This window comes from Danio rerio, chromosome 5 (assembly GCF_049306965.1).
Source record: "Danio rerio strain Tuebingen ecotype United States chromosome 5, GRCz12tu, whole genome shotgun sequence".
In the NCBI taxonomy this organism is placed as follows: Eukaryota; Metazoa; Chordata; class Actinopteri; order Cypriniformes; family Danionidae; genus Danio; species Danio rerio.
In genome coordinates, this window is record NC_133180.1 from 62,588,874 (window position 1) to 62,616,729 (window position 27,856).

At 33.4% G+C, this 27,856-nt stretch overlaps 1 protein-coding gene across 2 annotated transcripts; it reads left to right on the forward strand.

Annotated features, from left to right (window-relative positions):
• Positions 1 to 1,398: 1,398 nt before the first annotated feature.
• On the forward strand, positions 1,399 to 27,853 carry slc31a1 (solute carrier family 31 member 1; the record flags this gene model as incomplete). Of its 2 annotated transcripts, none has more annotated exon segments than NM_001320405.1 (6): positions 1,399 to 1,572; positions 13,481 to 13,620; positions 18,257 to 18,329; positions 21,489 to 21,657; positions 24,065 to 25,004; positions 25,245 to 27,853. In NM_001320405.1, coding segments are annotated over 4 exon segments (567 nt in total).
• Positions 27,854 to 27,856: the final 3 nt, after the last annotated feature.

A 27,856-nucleotide genomic window follows, 5' to 3' on the forward strand; every position in this document is an offset into this window, starting at 1 on the left:
TAAAGTATTGAATACAAACAATTGTACTCATACACAACAGGGAAAAAAATGCAACTGCATTAATTGCATGAATTTTTTTAACGCGTTAAATATTTCAAATTAATCTCATACGTTAACGCACTAATTTTGACAGCACTAATATATGTATGTATACATACATACATACATACATATATGTATGTATGTATGTACATACAGCGGATGCCCTTCCAGCCGCAACCTATCTCTGGGAAACATCCACATACACAAACACTACGGACAATTTAGCCTACCCAATTCACCTGTACCGCATGTCTTAGGACTGTGGGGGAAACCGGAGCACCCGGAGGAATCACATGCGAATTCAGGGAGAACATGCAAACTCCACACAGAAACGTCAACTGAGCCGAGGCTCGAACCAGCGACCTTATATATGTTTTATTTTTTTTAGTTTAATTGTTTGTCACTTTAAGTTCTGAATTTAAATATCACAAAGCATTCATCCGAAACTTCAGTTCAGAACTTTTTATACCTGACACGATGTTTAGTTCAAACGAATATCTGTGATATAAGTTTACTAGCTGAGTAGCAACGCTAGAGGCTGCTATTTAGCTGAATTGTCACTATCATTCTTCCAAACACCTACTTTTCGTTCATTCAATATAATGTATTACACTAAGTTTTATAATTGTTAATTTTGTTCGTATGTGTATCGCTAATATTCGACGAGCAGGAAGCTAAATATGGAGTCTTATATAGTCTTCACAAATAAATAAAATGTTTGCTAACTTATATTGTCTAGCCTAAAGAATTTCAATGTAGAAATGAAATGTCTCGTGAAAACAAGACAGTTTTCACTCCGTTCAACGAAGGAATTTGTTGGAAGTTAAAGTCGTCACATGCGCATATATGTGCAAAACTATAAACATTGCCATTCTTTACATTACATTAACATCGTGGATAACTTGCCATGTGGCAACGGAAGTACGGAAAGTTTTCACATCACGTGAAACGTAACGGTAAACATGCCACAAAAAGCACCGGAAGCATTAATTTCCATGGCATCCACTGAAAATTTGTAATTTTCAAAACAATAAAATAGATTTTCTTCATTTTGAATTAATACACAAAATAGTAGGACCACGACTTCTTTTAAATCTGTGCTGAAAATGGTGGATTACTGATTTTCTTTCATCCTATTATCAGATTTCTTTAACAGTCTTCAACTTCTTTGATCTTGCTTTTGATGTTTCATTAGTGTTGTTGAAATAATGCTATTAAAATGATTCGCAATTACTTAACAATGTTAAGAAGAATAATACATGCGATTGGTGTGTCAGTATTACTGATAACGACTAGGAATACAAATCACTCGCTCAAGCTTTTCCCCTCATAGGACTTTTATTTTGGATTACGGTCAGTTTTGTTGCTGACTTCGTGCACGTTACTTCGCTGGGTCGGAGTATCTCGGTGCTGCTCTGTAGGAACAGTGCAAAGATTGGGTTCATTTACTATTTTCCCAAAACTAATGACCTTCAGTTGATATTAAAACACTAAAGGAACCGGTGGACGCGCTCGTCTCCTGCTGTTGAGGTTAGTTTTGTGTGATGTACTTTTTGTAATCTCTGTTGCTTTGACCTCTGAGAGACATGAAGCTCTGTTTGCAAGCGACTGTTTGTGATGTACATAAAGATTCTGTTGATTTGTGCTGAACAGCAAATTATGATGACCTGTAAACGCTATTATATTGTCAAAATAGTTGATCATGCTGGTTTTGGGTTCGGTTTTTTCACTTTTCGTAAACTCGAGTCATAAACCATGTGAATCTGCTATCCTGAGGCATAATTAACTGTAACCGCACTTCAACTTTGTTTTAGTGGCCTTGAAAAATATTTAAAGATACAAATAAAAGTAACACCTCAACAAAATAAAACATCTTTAGTAGAGAACACACAAGAAGAAATCCTTAAAGGGACAGTTATAAAATGAAAAGCTGTCATCATTCACTCACTCTTCACTTGTTTAAAACCTTTTTGACTTTTTTATCTTGTGAAATCGAAAGAAGAAATTTTGAAGAATGCTGGAGACTAAACATTGATTTCCATAGTGTTTTTTTTAATTTTTTTTTATGTACGTCAGTGGTTACAGCAGGTACACATATCTTTAGTGTAAGTAAATAAACCACACAGGGGCGGGTAAATATTGAGTAATTGTTTTAATTTTTAGTGGACTATCCCTTTAAGACCTGTTCTGGTGTGTTCATGACTCTGTTTACATGTCCATTTAGTATTTTTTTCTAAACATTTTGAGTTTTAAGGTTATGTCTTACTTTCTAATTATAATTTCATTAATGTGTTTATATTTTTTAGAACATCAAGTTTTTTCATTTATATAATTTCTTAATGACAGTTTTAACAATTATCAATCTTGATATTTTAAATGTTGTTTTACATCATGAAGATTAAAACATTCCTAAAATATTATTTTTTCTTTTAGTAATCTAAAAATCTATTAAATCTAGTATTTAATAAACACAATTTTTAATAAAACTTTTTGTTCTATTTTATGTCTTCCCCCAAATTCTGTTTTTATATTTTTATATTTTCCCAAATTGTTTTTTTTTTTTTTTTTTTAATGTTTTTTCAGTTCTAATGGTTAAAATCTATTTTAGTAATCAAAAAGCATGTTCAATTAAAAAAAACAACACAAAAGCTGCTCATTGCAATAACAGCTTTTTGGTGTGCATGTTAATTATTTTTTTCAAGCTTTGCTACAACAATATTTGGCCCCATGATGTTTCCACTTGTTTGTGATTTGCTGGATAAGGATTAAGGAAAAGGGAATTTTTCTGTGCATTTCTGTGTGGAGTTTGCATCCCCGTGTTGGTGTGGGTTTGCTCCGGTTTCCCCCACAAGTCCAAAGGAATGCACTAGAGGTGAATTGGGTAAGCTAAATTGTCTGTAGTGTATGAGTGTTAATACGCAAGTATGGATGTTTCCCAGTGTTGGGTTGCAGCTGGAAGGCATCTGCTGAATAAACATAATCAGGATAAGTTGACAGTTCATTATGCTGTGACAACCCCAGATCAATAAAGGGACTAAGCAAAAAGAAAATGAATGAATGAATGAAACAAATTATTAATTGATATAGTTTTTTTTTCAGATCTAGAAATGTATTTAAAAAAGTTGAAAGGGTGAGAGAAAACAAATATTGTTTAGCCTTTTCTAATGCCAAGATCACCATGTCAGTAAGTATGTAAGTACATGTGGTCAATATGACATACATGCGAGACATTTAAAGCTTTTTTGCTAGCATTGCCTGAGTAATGATCTAAAATCACACTTCACAAATAAACAAGACTAATTATCAGTGCTCATTTTTTCAGATCAGCAAAAAAGTAGACAAATGTCATTTGTAATCCATTTATAGAAAATATAATATAGAAATATTTCTGCAAAAACCATTGGTTTTAACAAACACAACTTAGAACCTGTAGTTTTAATAAAAATAACAATGAAAAAGAACCAGCTGAAAAAATTAAAATCATTCAATATGAAAATGATCTTTGCTACTGTTGCTGAAAATGCTAAATATAGAAATCTAACATCTTGTACAACAGATCATATTCATTTTCAATTAATGATTCAACAATTGACACATAAGTTTCATTATAGGTGGATAATTTTTACTTGTTTGTATCCACAGATAGTGTCTGTAAATACACTATCTGTATTTTGTACTGTCTGGAGCCAGCACCTAGGCTTTTCACTCATCAAACCACACATGCTGCTGATGATTTGACAATAAAAGTGATTTGATTTGATAATTTTGATGGTTGTTTGTCGCCACCTGTTGGTTATACAAGGTAATCGCTACAACATTCACCTGCATCAAGTTCCATTAAACAGTGATTTTAATCTTTACCACAACCATCAGTGTTTATATCTATAAACTGTTCTTCCAGTTCTTCTGTGTTATTTTATTGTTTGTAACTAACTGAAAAAGTATAAAACAGGATTTCTCTTTATAAAATGCAGATTTGAATGCAGTGCTTTGAAAGATTAATAAACATACAAATGTCATAATTTCTCATTCATGTTGCGCGGGTTTGAATTGAGATCACAATCTTTTATTATTTAATTGTGCAGCTTACACTGAACGCATTAATGCAGGCAAAACAAACGGTAACACTTTATAATAACTACACACTATGAACAATTTATTACGCATTATAGCAAATAGTTTATTCATTATCTGTTAAGCATTAACTCTACATTAACAAACGTTAATAAGCACTTTATAACTGCAGCTACAAATGCTGTAATCTTGACTTGTAAGCACATTTATAATGTGCTTAATAATTGTACTTTCATACTTTGGTAATGATTTATTTTTCATTGCTAAATTAAGTAATGCATTATTTACAAACCAGTTATTTAAGCATAATTAAGATCAGAGTTTGTAAATGATTAATAAACTATTGAAATTAACATGTTTAATTCTTATTATTCAGGCATATACTAGTATTAATTTGTCTGTTAACAAATGCTTTATTAACTCCACTTCATCCAGTTTTGTGACCAAATCTAAAGTGATGACTATTCATGGTTTATAAATCCCTTATAAATGACAATTAAAGGCTCAGTTAAATTCTAAACAGGAAAAAAGAAAATAAACGACTTTATTCAGTCCTATTAATTTGAAGATACACAAATGAATGTACTTTTAATTGAAAAACATACTTTCCATGCTTGTTCACGAAACTATAAATATTGGATGTGTTTCCTCAATAAGTTTAGGCTGTTTTTAAAAATTTTTTTTGTGACCAAATCTAAAGTGATGACTATTCATGATTTATAAATCCCTTATAAATGACAATTAAAGGCTTAGTTAAATTCTAAACAGGAAAAAACAAAATAAACAAATTTATTTATTCCTATTTATTTGAAGATACACAAATGAAACTGTACTTTTAATTGAACAACAAATCTGTGCAATCTTTGCAATCTAAAATAAAATGATTGTGCAGTTTAATGCATCTTATTATATTCTTAAATTATTATATAGTTGTTTTATCCAATTTTATGTCACATTTTGATAATCAGTCACTCCTGTTATTCAACAATGTTTAAACTTTACAGTAATTTTAATCTTTAATTGTCATTTATAAGGGATTAATAAAGCCTACTTACTCCACACTTTAGATTAGGCCACAAAACTGGATAATGTTGAGTTAATTAAGCATTTATTAACATACATAGTAACCATTACTATATGCCTGAATAATACACATTATAAACGTTAATTTTATTAGTTTATTAATCATTTATTAACTCAATCTGAATTATCTTAAAAACCACCAACTATTCTTAAATACAAATGGTTTGTAAAAAATGCAATACTTCATTTAGACATGAAAAATCAACCAGTTACAAACTATAAAAGTACAATTATTCAGCACAATAAAAATATGGTTATAAGTCAAGAATGGAGCATTTGTAGCTTCAGTTATAAACTGCCTACTAACGTTTAATAATGTAGAGTTATTTCTTAACAAATAATGAAATCACTAGATGCTAATGCTTAATATGATAGTGTGTAGTTATTATAAAGTGTTACCTATATATCAGCAGCACTGTTGTATTTTGAGGATTGTTGGTTGTTAATGATAAATAAATACTCCTTTACATACTTTCCATGCTTGTTCACGAACTATACTATACTATAAACTATAAATATTGGATGTGTTCCCTCAATAAGTTTAGGCTGTTTTTTAAGAGAATTAATGGACATGCAGCGCTTGTTAGTTTTAGGCCTATACAACACTTAATTAAGATTTCAGCAGCTCAAGACATTCAGCTTTTTTATTTTCCACAGGATAGAAAAATGGTCTGTTGTTTTATTTTGTGCTGCAAGAATTGGCCTGATGGCTTGAGCTATGTAAAATAAAGTCTATTGTGTGGCTACAAAGGAGAAATATCCTTTTCATTTTGCCATGACTTGCTTTTGTTCCCTTATACAACCTTTAGTTTCTTCTGCGAGGAAGTTAGTATCAAAAGTTCAGGAAGGAAGGTCACTGAATTCAACGTGTGTGTTTATTTATAGGTTGATTGTTTTGCTGAACTATAGAAAACTAGGGATTGGAACTCGGCAACCCTTGTTAGATGAAGTCCTGAGCCATATTTCATTTCCATTGTCTAGAATGTTACTGATGTAGATGAGACTTCTTAGCCCCACCGTGATTGGGAATAATTTATCTTGTTTTTTTTTACCTCTCTTATGAATTACTCTTGTGTAAACAGGTGTAAAGTCTTCTGATTTAGATCTGTATGAAAGTGCAGTAGCAGGTCAGCGCAACACTACCTCATTGTCCCTCTGCTGTATGAGCATGACATTCTTTTTAGAATTAATTAGACGCTTCCAGATAAAAGCATCTCAATTTTCTCAAATTAGATGCTCTGTGTGTCACAAACTCACTCTCGACAAGATTTAGTGTGTATTTATAAGCTCTGTTGGTTGTTGAGTGCAGTATAGATAGACATGCGTTATACAGTTTAGTAATGAATAAATGAATAAAGTACTTATAAGAACCACGTATATGTGACTTAAGCTTGGTTTTTAAATTGCATGAACCATCAATTTTGCAATATGAGTTCTGTATTTCATCATACACTGTGATTTTGGTTTCTGAGAGTGAGGTTTTGTATAAGACTGCTATAAAAGCAAAATGTAAACGCTGCGAGTCCTATCAGACTGGATTCATTTAGATTTTAAATAAAATTGTTGATTTTTTTTTTTTTGGTCATCATTTTTTCTACATTCTTTTATGGTCAGTCTCACAAAGATTGTGCTTTGCACTAGATTTTTTATGATTTTTAATATATATTTATATATTATATATATAAATTCTCATAATATAAAAAATGCAATATATGGAAATACAACATTTTATTGTGCAGTGATCTAAAATGATATCCAAACTGAAATGCTAAATATATATATATATATATATATATATATATATATATATATATATATATATATATATATATATATATATATATATATATATATAAAATACAAAAAAAATTATACTTATATTTATAGCAATAGTCCTTTGGTCAGAGTATATGAACTATTAATTGATTTAATTTACAGAGATGTTATTGTGATATATATTGTTATCAGGATATTAGATGACTTGTATATTGTTATTTAAGATTTTTTGTCATTGCACAACCGTGTTTATAATACAAGTACACATAAATCAGCAAAATATAAAACACTGTTCTGGTGGCTTCAGTGTTGTGCCTATAAGTTTTTCCCAAATGACCGGAATGAGTTTTAATGGGACTAAAGTTATATCTTAAGCAATAGTTGACCATTAATTGTTTGTTTCCTTAAGATTGAATCAGATCTGTTTGTTTGACCATATTATCCACGATCTCTAGTAAACCAAATAAAATCAACATTTACATTTAACCTCATTTGTTTGCTGTTGTGAAACTTTGAAATGCACTGTGTGTCTCGGCTGTTGTGGAGTTGATTTGATCTTTGTACCTCATCTTGATCTCTGCACTGAAGTTGGTAGATTAACACTACTTTACACTGTTAACAGTAGTTCATCCTGCCCCCTTCACATTTATTTGCGCACTTTCCAGTTTTTATGACCTGCCAATGAGAGGGTCTGACCATCATAATGATCAGTAATGATTGACCAAATCCTCGTCCTTCACTTAGGTCATCTATCAATGTTGAAAAGGTTATTGATGTAATCCCTTTTTATGTAACATTTGAAGTCAAATTAACTCTGGAATATAGCTGTGCAGATATTTAACACTCAAGACAGTTTGTCATCTTGGTGACATCTGTCTCACACACTTGTTTTTTGTATCTTAATTTGTCAGTCGGTTATCTTTATGGGAACAAGCGTTCAGCACGTAACTGAAGCCTTATACAGGTGAACGTTGTTAAAAGCTGTTCTTTGGACATCGATAAGTTCTTAAAACGCACACGTACTCTCCTGAACTCAAGCAAAGGTTTGCAACGAGTTCACATTGTCTCTTGAAGACATATTCTGGTGTAATTAACATAAAGAAACAAAGAAAAACGATTTGGGTCATTAATATACTTAATTTTATATGTGTTAGGGCTTCATGATATTGGAAAAAATATGACATTGCAATATTTAGTTTTTCTGCTATTTAAATATTGAATATAATTTTTTCACAAGATGCCCTTAACTCTATTTAGAAAGAATTTCTAATTTTGCATTGATAATAGACCTGCATGATTAAAGTTAAAATGAGAATCGTGATTATTTTATTTTATTTATTTGTTTTTTTGCTTAAAATAAAGATCATAATTTTCTCACAATTCTGTAGATGTAAAATAAGGGTTAAAAAAAACTTATTTTTATTTCTCAAACAAAAATAAAACAAAAATAATAATATGTTGGTCTACTGTTTGTTTAAATGCTTTATTTTGAATAGACTTAATTAGTCTTAAGGTTATATTAAATTGCACTCTGCATTAATTAATTGTTACATATTCGCTGTATTTGGCATATTCTTTCATTTAATCATTTTCCTTCGGCTAAGTCCCTCAATTATCAGGGGTCGCCACAGTGGAGTGAACCGCCAACTATTCCAGTATATGTTTTACGCAGTGGATGCCCTTCCAGCTGCAACCAAGTTCTGGGAAACACATCATATTTTCACAAGACAAATTAACTTTTTTTTTAAAGGTAAAAATGATTATGCATGCTCAAAAGATAACTAGTGCTTTTCATTTATACAGAAAATTTCCGTTGGTGGTTATTATTTCTTAAAGTTAAAGATGAACTGCGTTTTATACTTGTATAAACTATTTATTTTTGTACTTAATGACACATAGTCACACATTAACACATGATCGCGTAATGATACATTTATAGAGACAATTATGATTCTACTCTTGTTTGAAATAAAATTTTAAATAGTCACTGTACAAGCATAAAAATGTAAATATTGAAGAAAGGGATATTTAAAGACACAGAATATGCACCAAAATGCATATATTTATTATAATGCTCCACTTTAGAATGAATTAAATGTTTATAGATATTGACTTGCTCTGCAGTAAATGTATCTGATGGATTTTAGTATGAAACACTGATCTGTAATTTACATGAGACACGATACAGTTTTTGGTAAGTTTTACAGTAACTTTCAGCATACCTTAATGTTAATTAATAAGGCAGAGCTGCATTTTTTTCATAATAAAATCCAAATTTGACAGCTGAGGCTTTGTTTCACATCCAAAGTAAAAAGGGGCAAAGCTAACTGGGATAGGTAAATCAATTCTTCAGATTTAAATTTTAGTATTCCAGTCAGCTATATTGGTAAACACTGAGTGTTTACACAATATATATACTGAGAAAAAGGGGGGGAAATTGTTGTAGTTGGTCAAATGGTGTAGACTTTGAAGTAGCTAAAATGCAAAATAGTTTGAAGAAAGAATAAAATTGACAAAATAAATTTGTTCATTATTATTTTGTACATTTAAATACATTTTTACTAGGCCATATCGTTATCGGCCGATAAATGGTACTTTTAATGTTATCGTTATCGGTCTGATGTCAAAATTAGGCCGATATCTATAAGCCGATAGATAACATAAATCTCAAAACACTTTTTCGGACATTACATATTTCTGCATATGTACCTTACTGTCACACGTTTTATTCAAAGTTTTTTTATTCATTAGTTTTTAGTTGAGTTTCTAGATCTTTCATTTTATTTAAAATATGTTTGTGTAACTATGGTTATTAAATACTAGTTCGCTATTTAACCTATTATTTTTATGCAACGGTCAAGTGGCATGTTAATTTGCTATGCAAAGAAAAGGAAATAATTTATTTTGGCATGATTCGTGTGAAATCGTAAATATATCTATATAATCACCTTGCAATTGTGAAATTATTGTTTTTTTCACATAGAGGAAGAGGCTATTCAGTTTATAAAATTAGTTCAAACTTTTATGAAGTTTTTAAAATAAATTCAGTTGTTCACTGTATAAAAAATATAACATTTTGAAATATTTATATTTACCAGCTATAGTATATCAGTTATCAGCCTCCAAATCTTAAAAGTTATCGGTTATCGATATCGGCCAAAAAAATCCATATGGGTGCATCCCTATACCTAGCAAATTTGAGAGTCATCATATAAAATGTGTCACTATACTTTGAAGCAATTATTTATTCTTTTTTAAATTAAAATAATTTTAAGGTAGATTCAAGAAAAAATGTCATGGTTCATTCTGCTGTGGCGACCCCAGATTAATAAAGGGACTAAGCTAAAAAAAAATAAATGAATGAATTTTCAAAATTGTACCAAATTTGACAGGAATTAAATTTAATCTGGCACTACACTTTTATTTTTTTAATGGTGGTTTTTCAGAAATATAGCAGACTTTCCAGGCATTCTAAGCAGTGGTGAATGAAGAGAGGTTTTTTTAGACAGCAGGTTTTGTGGGCGTGGATAAAGCCTTGTGATTGGATTAATGGCAAAAGAGGGAAATGAAAGGCAGATGAGAGGTCACATGAGAAGTCAGTTCAGTTCGACACACTCTTGAACAGTAACTACAGAGCTGCACTTTACACACTCGTTACGCCTGCATGTTGAAAGACAACTGAGAAAGGACAGACAGGAATTACCTGCACATTTCTGTGGTTGAACAGCAAGACACTTCTTTGAGGAAGCAAGGAATTCAGAGAGATTTTTTTTTTGGGTGAGTTATGTCTAGGAAAATTCTCTATTGGGTTTTCTTAATGTTTGTTTTGTTTGCGTTTTCAAAGTTTAAGTCCTTACACACACAAAAAAACTAACAACTTAATTGTTTTATTTTCAATCAAGTTTAAAAATTGGTGTTAAGACAACATAAACGAATCATGGGGAACACTCATTTTTTACAGCAAATTTCTGAAATGGCCAGAAAAAAGTTAATGTATTGTTTAACAAACTTGTTCAGAAGCCATCCATGTTGGCTGTAGGAAACATTTTTGTATTTTATTTGAACAATTTTCTTTTTAAAATATGTATGTAGTGTGTGTGTGTGTGTGTGTGTGTGTGTGTGTGTGTGTGTGTGTGTGTGTGTGTGTGTGTGTGTGTGTGTGTGTGTGTGTGTGTGTGTGTGTGTGTGTGTGTGTGTGTGTGTGTGTGTGTGTGTGTGTGTGTGTGTGTAGGCTATAAGAACAGTCACATGATTACTTCTTAACTGTGTACATTCATGTCTGAAAACTGGATACAAGTGGAGACTTATTTTCTGAATGTACTTTGACTGCTTTCTCCCTAATGTGGCTGAGCTAAACATGTGGGAAAATGTCATTCTAGACTAGAAAAAAAGCAGCCAAGTGCTGACTTAAGCAAACAAGAACACGCTGACTAATTGTAAGTGCAGAAATCACATTCATTTAGTCTGCTGTGTGTCATCTGCGACGTGCATTTCATCCCTGCAGCTGTCCCAAACCTTTAGGAAAGCATGTTTGCAGTTTAAATGGGGAAAGTAATGGTTTTATTGAGGCAGTATTAGATTATCTGGACAATATTGTCCAAGTGAGTTGCCTAGGGCTGTCAGGGCATTCGATTAACGAAGGTCTCTTTATCTGTTATTTGTTTTCTCCAAACTTGATTGTTTTTTTTGTTGTTGTTTTTTTTACGAATGGAAAATATCCAAAGGGTTTACTTTATACTTCAGTTGTACTTGTAATGTACATGTTATTTTCTTGGATACAAATTGTGAATTCATATTTATTTTTAGTTGTGCTGCCAAAATAATAAAAGGTAATATTTGCAAAATATATTTGTGCATATACTGTGTATGTTTGTGTTTATAAATATGTACATGATTGTATTGGTTGCACAATATTGGAAAAAGCTGGCATTGTGATATTTTGTTGTGCTGTGATATGAATATAATTTTACCCTATGATTTGAGTAGCTTATTTATTGATTTAGATTGACTGGGATGTTCAAGTCTTTTTTCTGCAGTGCAACTGCATAAAATATAATAAATTACAAGCAAATATAAATATGAAAGAGCCTAAATAAATCAATAAACAGTGGTTTATGGCTCTCTGGGGAGTCTAACACACCGTAAAACCAAGCAGTCAACTTTATCAAATGAAACGAGTGTAGTTAACTCAATTTACTGAAAGTTTATTCTACTCATTTGAAAAGAGTTTTGACCTCAGTGTTGAAGGAAATTAGTTCATTAAATACCTAATTTCTTTAACTTAAATGGAGTAAGTTCACAGTACTCGCATAATTTAGTTTAACTGAAATAGTTTGTAGCAATTTGTTTCCTCAAACGGTTTGAGTTGCCTTAACTTATTGGGTTTTACAGTACTCAGTTGGTTTGAGTTCTCTTCATTTATTGGGTTTTATTGTGCTCAAATTGCTTTTGTTTACTCAAATGGGTTAAGTTCACAGTACTCATTAAGATTAGTTTTTCAACTTAAATGGTTTGTTGCAATCGTTTTCCTCAAATGGTTTGAGTTACCTGAACCTTTTTGGATTTTACAGTGCAGTATTCAAATAGTCTACAGAAATTGTAGTCGTTAAAGGTAAAGTAACAATATTGCAGATATTAAGACATTGTGAATTTTAAAACTAATTTTAAAACTAAATCTTTTGTACATTTTTGTATTTTATGTGCAGTATATGTGTGTATTTATATACATTTTTTAAATTAATCATATGGCAGCACTTTTTAAATCAAATTTACACGTTAATACAAGACATTCATTATTTGTTTACTATTAAAGTTGTTTTGTATTACACAAATATGCTACATTATATTTATTGGGTACATTTACATATGACCCCTGTTAGAGGGCTATATGTACAAATTTTTATATCTTCACTTTTTTTTTTTTTTTTTTTTTATAGATTTGTTTGTAGACTACTTGTAATGAAGCTTGAGATCTTTTCAAATCATCCTGATTTTCTAGGATGTCTGAAAGCCTGTGTCTGTCTGTGTGTGTGTTTATTTGTAAAGCACTGAGGAAATTTTTGGCTGAAGAATCAAAAGGATGTGATGTTTACATTTGCTCTCTTCCGCTCTAATACACATGAAACGAACACTCACAAAGCATTCAAAATAATGCAAAAAAGAGTCACAGTGTGTGTTTGGGATAAAAAATCTGATTTTGTGATATTTTAGTTTTCTGCAATAAATATTATGATACGGATACAGCTTCACAAGATTTAAATAGCACTATTCGACGGTTTTCTGGGGAGTCTAACAGTTTTCAGGTAGAGAAATTTAATGATCACAATGCAAAAAAATGCTTTTCTATGCTTTTTTTCTAACGCTGCTATAGTAATCTGTGTGCTGAATATACTTAGAAGAAATGTATATTTAATATACTGGTGAACGGTTCTTTATCATATTGGAGATTTGTTAAATTCGTATCGAGAATGTTTAAGAATTGTTTTGTTCTCTGATCTCTCCACAGCATTTCTGTACAGTAAGATGGATTCGTCACATTCACATCACCATGTCGAGGAGACAACCATGCCGTCTCCTGCCTCAGACGATCATGGGGGTCATTTAACGACCTCTGGCAATGGCCACGGAGATCACATGATGATGATGGTGAGACAACCTGCATTTCATTTATCCTGTGTGCCAGGATTTAGAACAGGGGTTACCGCACTTGGTCCTGGAAGGTCTTGCAGATTTTAACTCCAAACCTTAATCAAACCTACCTGATCTTACTATATCTCAATCAGCAGCACCCTAGCTCTCAGAATCATTTATCAGTAGGTTGTGTGCATGAATTTGGGCACTGACAAGGACATTGATGAACTTTGTTTACAACTTTGAGACACACTGAGTATTACATGAGAACATCCTGCCGTACAGTTAAAGTCAAAATTATTTTCATTTTTCAATATTTCCCAAATGATGTTTAAAAGAGCAAGGCATTTTCCACTGTATTTCCTGTAATATTTTTTCTTCTTTAGAAATCTTTTATTTTGGCTAGAATAAAAGCAGTTTTAATTTTTTTAATGATTTCAAGATCAATATTTTTGATTGTCTATAACAGTGGTCCTCAACCTTATAATCACCACAGACCGGTCAATGCATGACAATTTTGCCGTGGACTGGGGGTACAGGGATGCGGGGGTTGCTAGGCGACAGCAAAACATCGCTCTCACTCTGATACAAGTTTTATTTATGGAAAAAATTACAAAGCATTGCAGTGTTTGTGTGTTCTGTGTTTGTCTGAGATAATTAGTCTTACCAACATGTTTATGTTCCATAAAAGCTAAAGCTGATCAATTCTTGTCATACGCTCCTGGGATTCATTAGAGTGCGTCTGGAAAACGCGAGCACATCATGCTGCTACTGCGCGCAAGCTGCCCACCTCTATTGGAATCTACGAACTTGTGCGAAAAGGCGTTATTTCAATGACAAATGGAGAAATTTCGTGAGTGCAGTATTACAAGTCGAGATCGTATTTATGCAATAAGAGCATATGCGAATCTCTTTGCTTGCGCGCCGATTTCCTCTGCTCGTGCACAAAACTTCTTGCACGCTCTCAAATATACGCGTCTCAAGCGCAGATCTTCTTGTGCGCTCTCAAATAAACACTGCTGAAATGCGATTTAGCGCTTTTATGTAGTGAGTATGTCTCCAACATTTACTAGATTTGCTAGGAATATTTATGAATTTCTCCAATAGACCTACAGAGCAGCATTAATGCCTCCTGAAGTAAAGTGAAACGGCTTTAAACTCCAGCAAGATAATGTCATTGTATGCATAACCATTTAATTATTTATCTATAATTAAAGTATAATTATGGAAACTGTGTTTATCTTAACTGAAAGCTATGTCGTGTTTGCTGGCATCACGCACCTGTCAGTCAGTCAGTCAGTCTGTGAGCACGTCACCTTAAAGGGTTAAACAAATAACACACAACACTACTACGGTTACAGAAAAGCTTGTGCTGTTATAATTCACGTACCTTATAATGCGTTTTGGTGTGATTTATAATCAGCTATTAAAAACAACAGCTGACTGAATGTTTTGTATGAGAAGCTATGTAATGTAGCTGTGTTGGGATGAATTTTGGTGTGGCGCCCCGCCATGGCAGAACGAATGTAGCGGAAACCATGCTATATGTTAACGGGCACTAAAAGGTCACCATCCTTCGTGTGCAACAGTTGATCTTCTTACACAGTCATGCTGATTTTGAACCTGATTTGTTGACAAATGGGTTGCGGATCCATTCCATGGCAGTTCGTGGGTCCTTCACTGGGCCTTTTCCCCTTAGCAAAGAAACTTTCAATAGTGATGGGTCGTTCTTGAATGATTCTTTCATTTTTAACAAATCTTCAATGTGACTTGGGAACGACGAGCCTAGGGGCGGACTGGGACTAAAAATCAGCCTTGGCACTGTAGCCACATCAGCATTACCACACCGACACAGCCCATGCACTATTTATATTGGTGTACAGATGGTGAAATAATATAAGGAGTACCATATGTCATAGATATTTAAACATTTAATGCATGTGACTGGAACAAAACAACCTATTTATAACAAATTTATACATGCAATCATTTCATTCATTCATTTTCTTTTCGGCTTAGTCCCTTTATTAATCTGGGAGTGCAACAGCAGAATGAACCGCCAACTTATCCAGCATATGTTTTACGCAGCAGATGCCCTCCAAGCTGCAACCCATCACTGGGAAACCCCTATGCACACACATTCACATACATGCACTACCGACAATTAAGCCTATCCAATTCACCTCTACCACATGTGAAACCCACGTGAACATGTATACTCCACACAGAAACACCAGCTGTCCCAGCCGAGGCTCGAAGTAGCGACCTTCTTGCTGTGAAGTGACAGCGCTACCCACTATGCCACTGTGCTGCCCCAATTTAAGACTATTTTATTTAATTTTATGCATTTGGCAGCGTCTGATTTTAGAGCCATTTTTTTGCTTTCCTTTTTTATGGTCCAACTCCAGAAATGCTAGATGGCCAGTCCGTCCCTGGACGAGTCCTCTCAGGTATTGATTTGTCCATCCGCGTATGTGCACAGTTGTGCAGGTGGTTTCATTCATTTTTCAAGTCTTTTGATTTATTCATCATGTGAAAGACTGAAGCCAATCATATGCGTTTAGAGCTGGAAAAAGGTTTGATCCTTTTAACTCTCGAGTCCTCGGTTTGACTCGTTTGTTCATCAAGTAAAAGGCAGAAGCCAATCATATGGATTTAGAGCCGTAAAAAGATGAGATCCGTTTAATTTCTCAAGTCATCCTTCTTTACATGCTGCCCATCCTGTCATGTGATGAACAAATGACTCAAGGTGACCCAAGGTAAACTAATTCATATGTCCTTCCGGCTCAGACTGTGCATTGGTTAGGATTATATGTGACTGTCAGTGTCACGAGAATGAACCACACAAATTTTAATACATGAAGAGGTGAGCAGAGCAAAGAGACAAAAATACCATCATAGACAAAAGGCCAGGTAAACAATGAACGATTGTTTTCTCTTACTTATAGCATTCTATAACATTCTATGACTTGTTTTTAATATGTTCAACCTTTGGGCTAGTTGTAGATGTGTTTGGAAGCAACTCATAGCATATTAATGATATTTTGGCAAATTGAACTAAATGACTCAAAAAGATTCGTTCATCTTATTTAACTCGAGTCAGTTAAATAACCTTCCATCACTACTTTTCAAAAATGTCTGTTTCTTACTCTTTTTGCTGTTTGTGGGTTAAATTTGGGTGCTCAAGTGACCAGGATGTAAGCGAGAGAATACGGTCATTTTTCAAAATAAAAGACTAAATAATTAAGAATTTCTTGTGCGACCCCGTACCAATCGATCCATGTACCGTTCCGCGGCCCGGTGGTTGAGGACCACTGATCTACAGAACAAACCACTGTTAACAATAGCCCCTTTCACACATACAGACCTTTCCGGAAAATTGCCGGCAATTTTCCGGAAAGGTTGTATGTGTGAACAGGTCCTTTTTGAAAATACCGGTAAATTCGTTCTGGCTATTTTCCGAAAAGAGAAGTTGTAACATTACCGGCAATTTGCCGGAATGCTGCGCTGTGTGAATGCAGAAGGAAGATTCCCGTAATAAGCGCGTGCACGTCTAGAACGTACTGACGTGAGACGTCTGCTTTAGCCAATCACAACAGTCAGACGCATTTACGTCCGCGCGGTTTGTGAGGATAAAAGCCTTGGAATTTTTTTCCAGACACATTTAGCTGCTAGAAGTTAGTCAGATCATGTTTGTATGTTCTTCTTAATGCCAACTGTGTAAATAATCATCGATGAGATGCTTATGATAAGCCGTTGTTTGTTTACGTTCGTGTGCCTGTGAAACAGCCTGTGAGCGCCAGCACACGCACATATTATGAACATCTCGACATGCGAAAGTGATCCTGAGAAAGTTGTTCACAATATTGATCATCCACAGAGTTTGTAATTTAGTCAAATGTTTACAAATACAAGCGCAGCCGTTTAAAGCTCATTTGTGGTGAATGATGTCAGAATTTACCGGTATTTTGGAATGGATGTGTGAATGCTCTTTTCCGGAAAATTTCCGTAACGTCCTCGCCTGTGTGAACAGCGTTTTTTTGAATATACCGGTAAAGTCGTTCCGGAAATTTTCCGGATATTTACCGGTATCACTGTGTGAAAGGGGCTTAGACTTGCCTAATTACCCTAACTCACGTAATTAACTTAAAATATTAGGTACTGTCATCATGTCAAAGGTAAAAGAAATGAGATATTAGCTATTATTAAAATTAACTATCATGTTTAGAAATGTGTTGAAAAAAATCTTTCCATTAAACAGAAATTGGGGAAAAATATACAGGGGAGCTAATAATTTAGGAGGGCTGATTATTGTAACGTGAACTGTATATCATCAAAACTAAAGTTTATAAACAGCAGAACTAATAATTTTAGTACTTTAACTATGTTTTTATCATGAAATAAAACATTGTTCACAAAGTAATGATTCGAGGTTCAGCATAAAATAAATAATAAAAAATATTGCTAAATTAAATTAGGTGTAAATATTGTTCTTTCAAGATGGCAACATTCTCACCATGCTGTTATTCATGTTTGATCTTGGGAAGTTGTTGTTTGATGTGCGGATTGATGTGATTTCAAACTATAATAGATTTTCATTATATAAAGAAACTTTGGCAACTGATTGGTTGATTTAATTTATACATTGCAGCAAATGACCTTCTACTTCGGCTACAAAAATGTGGAGCTGCTTTTTGCTGGGCTGGTCATCAACACACCAGGAGGTGAGACGATCTGTGTAACTCAGGTTTTCAAACTTGGAGAAGTTATGGCAGGACTGCTGGCTGTGTAATCTGCTCTTTTGAAAAATATGTATTTGTCATCCTAAATAACAACAATTTTCTTTTCTTTTTTTTATATATATTTTTGTTATTCTGGGTTTCACAGTTTTATAAAAGTATGTTTTGTTTATGAAATGAGTGCTTAAAGCATTTTAAAGGGTAATGACACCCTCTGTTTTAGCAGAGTGTGTGTGTTTAGCTGTGGAGTGGAGAAGGCAGACTGTCAACAACACACTGTCTTCAGATTCCAACATTTACTTTCAGAGCCAAAAACATCAAAGATTCCCACAAATGCAAGCTGGACTTCACCATGACATGCAAAAAAAAATCAACACATTCAAACTTCAAACTTACTGTCATGACACGCGTATTTTGTTTTATATAAGGCTAACAAAATATGTATAGTGTACTCGTGTAAATATACACAACTTTTTTTTCATTCATTCATTTTCTTTTCGGCTTAGTCCATTTATTATTTTAGGGTCGCCACAGCGAAATGAACCGTCAACTTATCCAGCATATGTTTTTGCAGTGGATGCCCTTCCTGCTGCAACCCATCACTGGGAAACACCCATACATAATCATTCACACACACACACTACGAACAACTTGGCTTACCCAATTCACCTATACCACGTCTTTTGACTTGTTGGGGTAACCGGAGCACCCGGAGGAAATCCACGTAAACGCATGAAAAACATGCAAACTCCACACAGAAATGCCAACTGACCCAGCTCGAACCAGTGATCTTCTTGATGTGAGGGAATCATTCTACCCACTGCACCACCATGTCGCCCTCTACTTTTTTTTAAAGAAAATTATTCTGTTCATCAAGGCAGCATTTATTAAATGTAACAGAAAATTGTTAAATATTTTTTTAAATTGTAAATAACTGCTTTCTTATTGTATGTAGTTTCAAATAAAATGATTACTCCAGTCATTATTGCTTATAACTATTACCATTAATAATAATAATAATAATAATGATAATAATAATAATGGGCGACACAGTGGCACAGTAGGTAGTGTTGTCGCCTCAGAACAAGAAGATCGCTGGTTCGAGGTTTGGCTGGGTCAGTTGCATTTCAGTGTGGAGTTTGGATGTTTTCCCTGCCTTTGCATGGATTTTCTGTGGATGCTTTCCCCCACAAGTCCAAAAACATGTGGTACAGGTGAATTGGGTAGGCTAAAATTGTCCGTAGTGTATTAGTGTAAGAGAGTGTGTATGGGTGTTTCCCAGTGATGGATTCCAGCTGGAAGGGCATCTGCTGCATAAAACATACGCTGGACAAGTTGGCGGTTCCTTCCGCTGTGGCGACCCCAGATTAATAAAGGGACTAAGCCAAAAAGAAAATAAATAAATGAATAATAATTCATGTTAGAGTGATTTCTGAAAGATCTTGCTGAAAATTGATACAGCTGCATCATTTCATTAAATCTTTGTCTGATAAGGGTAAACTGAGATTTGAACTTGTAGCCATAAAGCAAATTGTAGTAGTTCTACATAGAGCAAACCACTGTAGTAGTTCTACAGTTTAACAAAGGGACTTTTATTGACATTTTAGTAGTTTGAAATAATGTAATGTATAAAAAATAATACATAGATAAATAAGTTTGTAAAATAACTGAAAATGTACTGGCAGCTTAATTTAAGGTTTTTGTAGCGTAATATACCACAACAACCCAAATAATAGGTCACTTTAAACTATTACAAATGTTTATAAAAGTCACTTTTTCTAGCTTCTCAAGGATAAAAGTTGTTGGAAGAAAGATCTGTACATCATAACACGATTCAAAAGCACAAATAAACAGGGAGAAAAATAATAAAAACATATCGCAAAGTACAGAAAAACTGTTAATTTACAGATATTATGAATATTTCCTACAGTGTAGGAATGAAATGATACAGACATATTGGCAGATTAATTAATTATCAATGCTGATTTACCAATGAGAGTCTCAGTCAACAGCCAGTAACCTCCTGACCTTGCGTTACTCACTTTCCGCAATGAGACATGAAATAAGATATCAACACATCAACAACACGTCACTGTTTGTTGTTGTTTGTACCACACAAAACAGTGGCATTCTTGTGAATAATGGCTCTAGATCTCTTCTTTCAGTGAAAAGCATTAGCACTGGTTGTACAGGTCTTACTAGATTTGTACCCGTTTTATCAAACTCATTCATTGGAATTATAAAAAATGTCCAGATTACACTTGGATATTGGTACAAAGATGAAATGAGGGTTTCTCTTATCAAGACAATATAAGTGATAGCTAATGCAATTTAATGATAATTAAAGTCAAACATTTTTATTGTGGTTTACAGAAGACACCTTCTAAATTTTCATTCAGCAAAACAATATATTCCCAAACCCTTTCAGGCATATTTAGAACAAGAAGACTTTGATGACATATTAAAATAATAATTAATGATCAAACCAATTATTAAATTAAATATAAATGAAGTTAATTAAAAAATGAAAGCCTAATTAATTGCCATTTTAAATCTTCCTTTGTGGTGGGCAAATCCCTTATTTTCACATCCCAATGTTGCCAGGTATGATCCACACCAACACAGGGAGAACTTCACAAACTCCAAACTCCACACCGAAATGCCAACTGAGCCAGCCTGGGACTCGAACCAGTGACCTTCTTGCTGTGAGGCAACAGTGCTAACCACTGAGCCACCATGCCCCATTTTTGTTTTATGTAATTTGATAAATGAGTCTTACCATTTTGTATGTCTTCATATAGTTTAGAGAGATTGCATTTTGTTTTATATGTTTGAATAAGTACAGGTCAGAATAGGCATATCGTTTCTTTTTTTACATGAATAGATCTGTTACACTAAATGACAATGGAACGTTCTTTAACCCATATTTTATATTTATTTTATATATTTTTTTATTTTATTTTATTTATTTATACAGGGACAATGTACAAAATGAAATATTGTTTGTCACTAAAGTCATTTGAAATGAAAGGCGTCACTTTACTTGCATTACTTGGTTTCTTTGTATATAAAATCCCTTGTGTTACTGTAATTTATTGCAGACTCAAGTTGGTTTTTGACATTTTATTTCTCTCTGTTCTGTAGAGATGGCCGGCGCATGCATTGGCGTGTTCTTGTTGGCTGTGTTGTACGAGGGCCTAAAGATCGGCCGGGAGGTCCTGTTGAGAAGGAATCAGGTGAACGTGCGCTACAACTCCATGCCCGTACCAGGATCTGATGGCACCGTACTCATGGAGACACACAAAACAGTCGGGTCAGTCAATGGAATAATGTGTGCTACTCAGTTTGCTTACTTATTTATTTTTTACTCTATGGGGTAATACTTGAGCCAATGAAAAATAACTAGAGGAAAAACTACCCAAAATTAAAACCTGAAGACTTGGATCTGTTAAACCGTCTTTTCACTGCACACGACATTTGGACACAGCTTTCGGAAAATGCCCCCTTGTGGCAGTCTTGACTTTCGGTATGACTTTCGGTCTGTAGCTTGTCATGTGCCGTGGAAAGTATTCTGATTTTGTAAGCCCATTTTCAGCTACAAGCGGGATAAAATCAGGCATTTGTAAATAATTATGGAATAATGGTCACAATTATAAGACAAACTTATTAAAAATATAAAAATAAATTCCCATTTTAATTTAACAAAGCCCAACAAACTAGGTAATATTTGACAAAATAGGTAATTTTGATAAAAGCCAGAAATATTTAGTTGAAATTATGACGTACAGTTGAAGTCAGAATTATTAGCCCCCTTGTTTATTTTTTTTCCCCAATTTCTGTTGAACGGAGAGAGGATTTTTTTCAACACATTTCTAAACATAATAGTTTTAATAACTCATTTCTAATAACTGATTTATTTTATCGTTGCAATGTTTTGCCACTTTGACAGTACAAAATATTTTAATAGTTATTTTTCAAGACACTTATAGTGACGTTTAAAGGTTTAACTAGGTTAATTAGGTTAACTAGGCAGGTTAGGGTAATTAGGCAAGTTATTGTATAATGATGGTTTGTTCTGTAGACTAAAACAGAACAAAAATATAGCTTAAAGGGGCTAATAATTAAAGACCTTTTAAAAGTACTCGAGTAGTGATTATTACGCTGTAAAAAGTTGATGTGTCAATTTGTGCATGTGTTTGTGAAAATGTGGTGCATTTAGTGATTGTTTAAGGTCATTCTGTGATTTCAGTCATCATACGGTAGACATCCACTATCTTTTTATCAGTGACATGAAGTCTAAACAGTTTCTCTGTCATTGTGTAACGATTTTCTGTCTTGAGGTTGTTCTTTATAATGACATTTTCTATGTGCGATTTTGATTGGATGACAATCACAGAATTTATTGTTCCATTTCTAGTACTCTACTTCTACTTCTCTACTAGCCAATCACCATAGATAAGAAAAACAATAAAGTAGTGACTGCAAGTTGAAGGATACAACACTAAAAATGACCTCAAGGGAAAGTAAAAGTACACTTTTAAAAGTACACAATTACAGTAGTTTAAATATTTGTAATTTGGTATTTTACACCACAGCACTTAAAATTATATGAAAATTAGGGGATAGGTCAAACTTATGACAGTCAATAATATTAGATTAGTATTATATTATTATTATAGTAAAAAGTTATGATAGTCAGAATACTGTTATAAAAATAAAAAACTTAAAGTTATGAGAAATGTCAGTGACAATTTAGACAATATTATGCTTTTAAAGTTGAAGTTATGAAAAAACTGACAACAAATGTTGACTTTTATGCCAGAATTATGCAAAATATAATATAAATATAAATTTATATAATATATATAATATATTATAAAATATAAATAATATATAATATAAATTTGAGACAACATAAAATGTTAACTTTTCATTTGTCATGATTTACCAAAGCGGATGGAAAAGGGCTTAGCAGGTTTTCTTATTTTTATGGTTGCCAAATAATACATCTAAAAAAAAATGTATGCATGACAATAAAAAGGTATGTTTAAAAATTGAATAACTTCATTTATATCATAGGTCTCAAACTCAATTTCTGGAGAGCCGCAGCTCTGCACAGTTTTGCTCCAACCCTGATCCAACACAGCTGATCCAACTAATGAAGATGTTCATGACTCTTTTGAACACCTCAGTTATTTGGATCAGCTGTGTTTGATTAGTGTTGGAGCAAAACCGTGCAGAGCCAAAAATTGAGTTTGAGACACACACACACATATATATATATATATATATATATATATATATATATATATATATATATATATATATATATATATATATATATATATATATAAATTACAGATCATATGTGAACAATTTATATTATTTGTGTAAATGCACAAGCATAATTACTACGTTCTCCCATCTTCAGTGTAGTGCTCTTTAGATTAGTTTGAAAACCCATTGCATCCCTGATCTGTTTTGAAATCATTTTCTTTCATCACTGCTGTTAGACTGATGTCATTATGACTGATGATGTCAGTAAAAACAGGCTGACGTGGATCAGCCTTAAGCTTTCACACACTGATTTAATCACCCTGTGTACACAGTCATTCCCACACAGAGGGTAAACATGTGTCTCCTGGGATTTCTTCACACTGATAACATGGTGACTGTTGTCCTGTAACAATATGAACACCTAATTCTGTTCTCTCTTCCAGCCAGCGAATGCTTAGTATGGCCCACTTCTTACAGACGCTTCTTCACATCATCCAAGTGGTGGTCAGTTACTTCCTCATGCTGGTGTTCATGACGTACAACGGTTACCTGTGCATCGCGGTGGCGGCGGGAGCAGGCCTCGGCTATTTTCTGTTCAGCTGGAAGAAGGCAGTAGTGGTGGATATTACAGAACACTGTCATTAACCTCTCGTGTATAACCTCAAAAAGAAAAAAATTGCCCACTGTACAATCCCAGCATGCAACACAACAAGTGTAAAGCACCATATGATTTCATTCATCTTGGTAAATATTGGCCAAGTAGCATTTTAAAGATTTATTTTGATTTGTTTACACAAATTAGCACCATATCTCATTTCCTGACAGCTCTGTTTTGGTTATTTAATTTTGGAAAATATGAGTGAGGAAGTTTTGTTTAATGTTAATGGTGTAGTTGTGTATATTAAGCAAAGCTAAAAAAGAACTTTACATTGCTTAGCGGCACAAATTAATATGAAACATTTGTAAACATTTTTTACCTCTTGCGACCAATCATGACAAATCAGTGTGGAATTTCACCAAATTTTTGCAGCCAAACTCGAGTCATTTTAATAGGAATCCGCATAACCGGTAATAAGGTTTCCAAATTAACTGATTCGAAGATAACTAATCTTAAAATCGTCATAATTTAAATATCATTTATTACCATTTACTAAATTTTCCGGCCATTGTCAATTTTGCACAAATACAAAAGATTTCTCTATTTCATTATCGCAACGATTTACGAGGCTTCCAAATTTACTGATAACTAAATTATCATGACATTCGTAAAAATTAAAAAGCTTAAATTTGAAAAAAGACATCAGATTTATCACTATTCATTGAATTTTTACTGACAAACTCTAGCCGTTTTGACTCTAGTAGTCGTTTGCACAAATGCAAAAGGTTTCTCTACTTATTTATTGCAAAGATTTACAAGGTTTCCAAATTAACTGGTACCTTACATCACATTTTTACATTTGTGAAAATTAAAAAGCTCAAATTTGAAAAAGGCGTCACATTTATCAACATTCATAACTTTTACAGACAAACTTTAGACATTTTAATGTACGCAATCATTTTTGCACAAATGCAAAACAGTTTGTAACTGTTTCCAAGTTTCAAAAAAAGTAGATTGGATTCCAGTTCCTTTTGGAACTCACTAAATATGATACAACTTACAGCATTTTTGACCTCTTGCGACCAGTCATGAAGAAAAACACTCAAAATTTCACCAAATTTTTGCAACCAAACTCTAGTCATTTTAATAGGAATCCACGCAACCGCTAATATCGCAAGTGCACTATTATTGCACCAGTTGACAAGGTTCTCCAAATTAACTGATTAGATGGTAATTGGATTTGCGTGAAATTCCAACTCATTTATTACTATTCACCAAATTTTCACACCATCATCAGTTTTGCACAAATGTGAAAGATTTCTCTACACATTTATCACAAAGATTTACGAAGGTTTCCAATTTTCACTGACAAACCTGTTTTAATGTAGGCGATCAGCATTTTGTGCAAATGTGAAAGATTTTCCCACACCTTTCTGTAACAGTTTCCAAAATGCAAAAGAAAGTAGAATATTATTCCCATAAACTTTCCCTGTCTTAAAAATTTCAATCCAATACATGTGAAAGATTTTTACTAAATTTTCGCAGACAAACTAATGGGAATCCACAAAATTTCGTAAAGTACTAATGACTTCCCTTAATATTTATCGCAACGGTTTACAAAGTTTCCTCGCAAACTATTAAGTTTATTGGAGTCATGTTAAATTCCCAATTTTGAAAATTTACAAATTTGCAAATATTGGGAAGAGCGAATTTTCAAAGGTGAAATTTTACAATCTTTTGCAATCAATTTTGGGCAAATACGGTTACGTTTTTTGTTACATTTTCCTGTTGCAAATTGGCCAATAGAAAGTAGACTGAATTCTTGTAACTTTCCCAGTCTTAAAAATTTTCAGTCTAATTAATTTAAGAAAGATTTCACTTAATTTTCGCAGACAAATTCCTTTTCATCGGAATCCAGACACTTTTGTAAAATTCTAATGATTTCCCTTAACATTTATTGTGACAATTTACAAGTAAAGTTTATTGAACACCTGTGTAATTCCCAATTTTAAAAATTTAATTGCAAATATTAAAAACAGTGACTTCACTGAATTTGCAATTACAAACTCTAGTTATATTAATGTTCACAATCACCAATTTTGAGCGAATGCGCTTACGTTTTTGTAAAATGTTCAAGTTGCACATGGGCAGATAGAACATAGATTGGATTTCTTTAACTTTCCCAGTCTTGAAAATTTAAATCCAATACATTTTTGACATATTTACATTGCTAACTGAATTTTTTGCGAACATTTTAATTTTTTCGTAACTCTAATTTTTATGAATTTGTCTGGCAATTTGGTAAAAAGAACAAACAAGCTGCGCATCCTTCATCTCTACACATCAGCCTGCACAATTTAAAACATTAAGATCATAACCGTCACCTTATCAGTCTACCTCCAGATGGTACCGAGTCCCGAGTGACCCTGTTCACTATAAACACATCTGTTCTACACATCTCATGGATTATTATGTTTATGAAGGTGCTTTTGGGTGCAACAGAGCCTTACTAAACCCCTTTGCCTTAAACAAGGGTACTGACACCCAGGAGGCCGACTCTGTAAACTCTAAAAGCCAAACTGGATCTGCTGGACCCAGTAAACAAGCACTAGCGGCGGTGGGAAGGTGTTTAATACTTTTTTTTTTTTTTTTTGAGGTTGTTATGGCCAAGTGTTTCAAATCAGTGAAACGACAGTTAATAATCAGTGACCATTGTTTAGACTTAAACACTGGACTGAATGATGTTTGCACAAGAAAGAGAGGTTTTGGGACTCTGTGTTTGCAGAGTTTGAAGTCGAACTTTGCTCCCTTTGGAGTGATTTTAAATAAATATTGGGGGGGAGATTGGAGAAAAATAAATTATATCTGATGCCAGTGTCACCGATTTCTTTTTATAATTTATATTTGTAACACTCTAGTATGACTGTGTGTGATATCAATGTGTTCTGGCAATCTTTATGTAGATCCTTTTACGTTATGACATCTTTTAAATGACAAAATGTGGCGCGTTTGCGATGTCGGGTAAATCATGAGCCCTTTGGAACATTAAGGTCATCACTCTGATTGTTACTGGGTAGCAGAATGTGAATTTTATGTTCAATATATGCCCCTTTGTTTGGGTGCGCCTTTTACATTCAGGACCCAATTAAAGTGCCCAAAGAGTGTCTGAATTGCTTGTGAAAACAAAAGCCGAGGCTTTCTTACGGAGAAAATCACATATTTTAAACCAGTAAACATGTGGGTTTTAGTAGAAAGCCTATTTAAAATACCTTTCCTTTATATTTTAGTTACAAGCAGAACAAAGAAATGTGTGTAATCTCAGAGGTAAATATTCACATCATGTTGTTTTTGTAGCAGGTGCCACTCTGTAGAACTGTATTTGAGGATCGGTTCTCCGTTACGAGGCTTATTCGTACTGCAGATTGCTTTCGATATCAGAAGATGTTTGTGCTGTTTAATGTGTAGGGAAAAAACTGCTAGCCCTTGCGTGGAAGGACTGAACCTCATGTCCAGTGTTGTGGCCGTGTTAACATTTCTTAGTCTGTTTACAGTTCACCGTCTGTAATGTCCGACATGTAAACCGTACTGTAATCGTTAAAGAAAATGATGAATAAATGTTATGATTTCAGCGATAGTT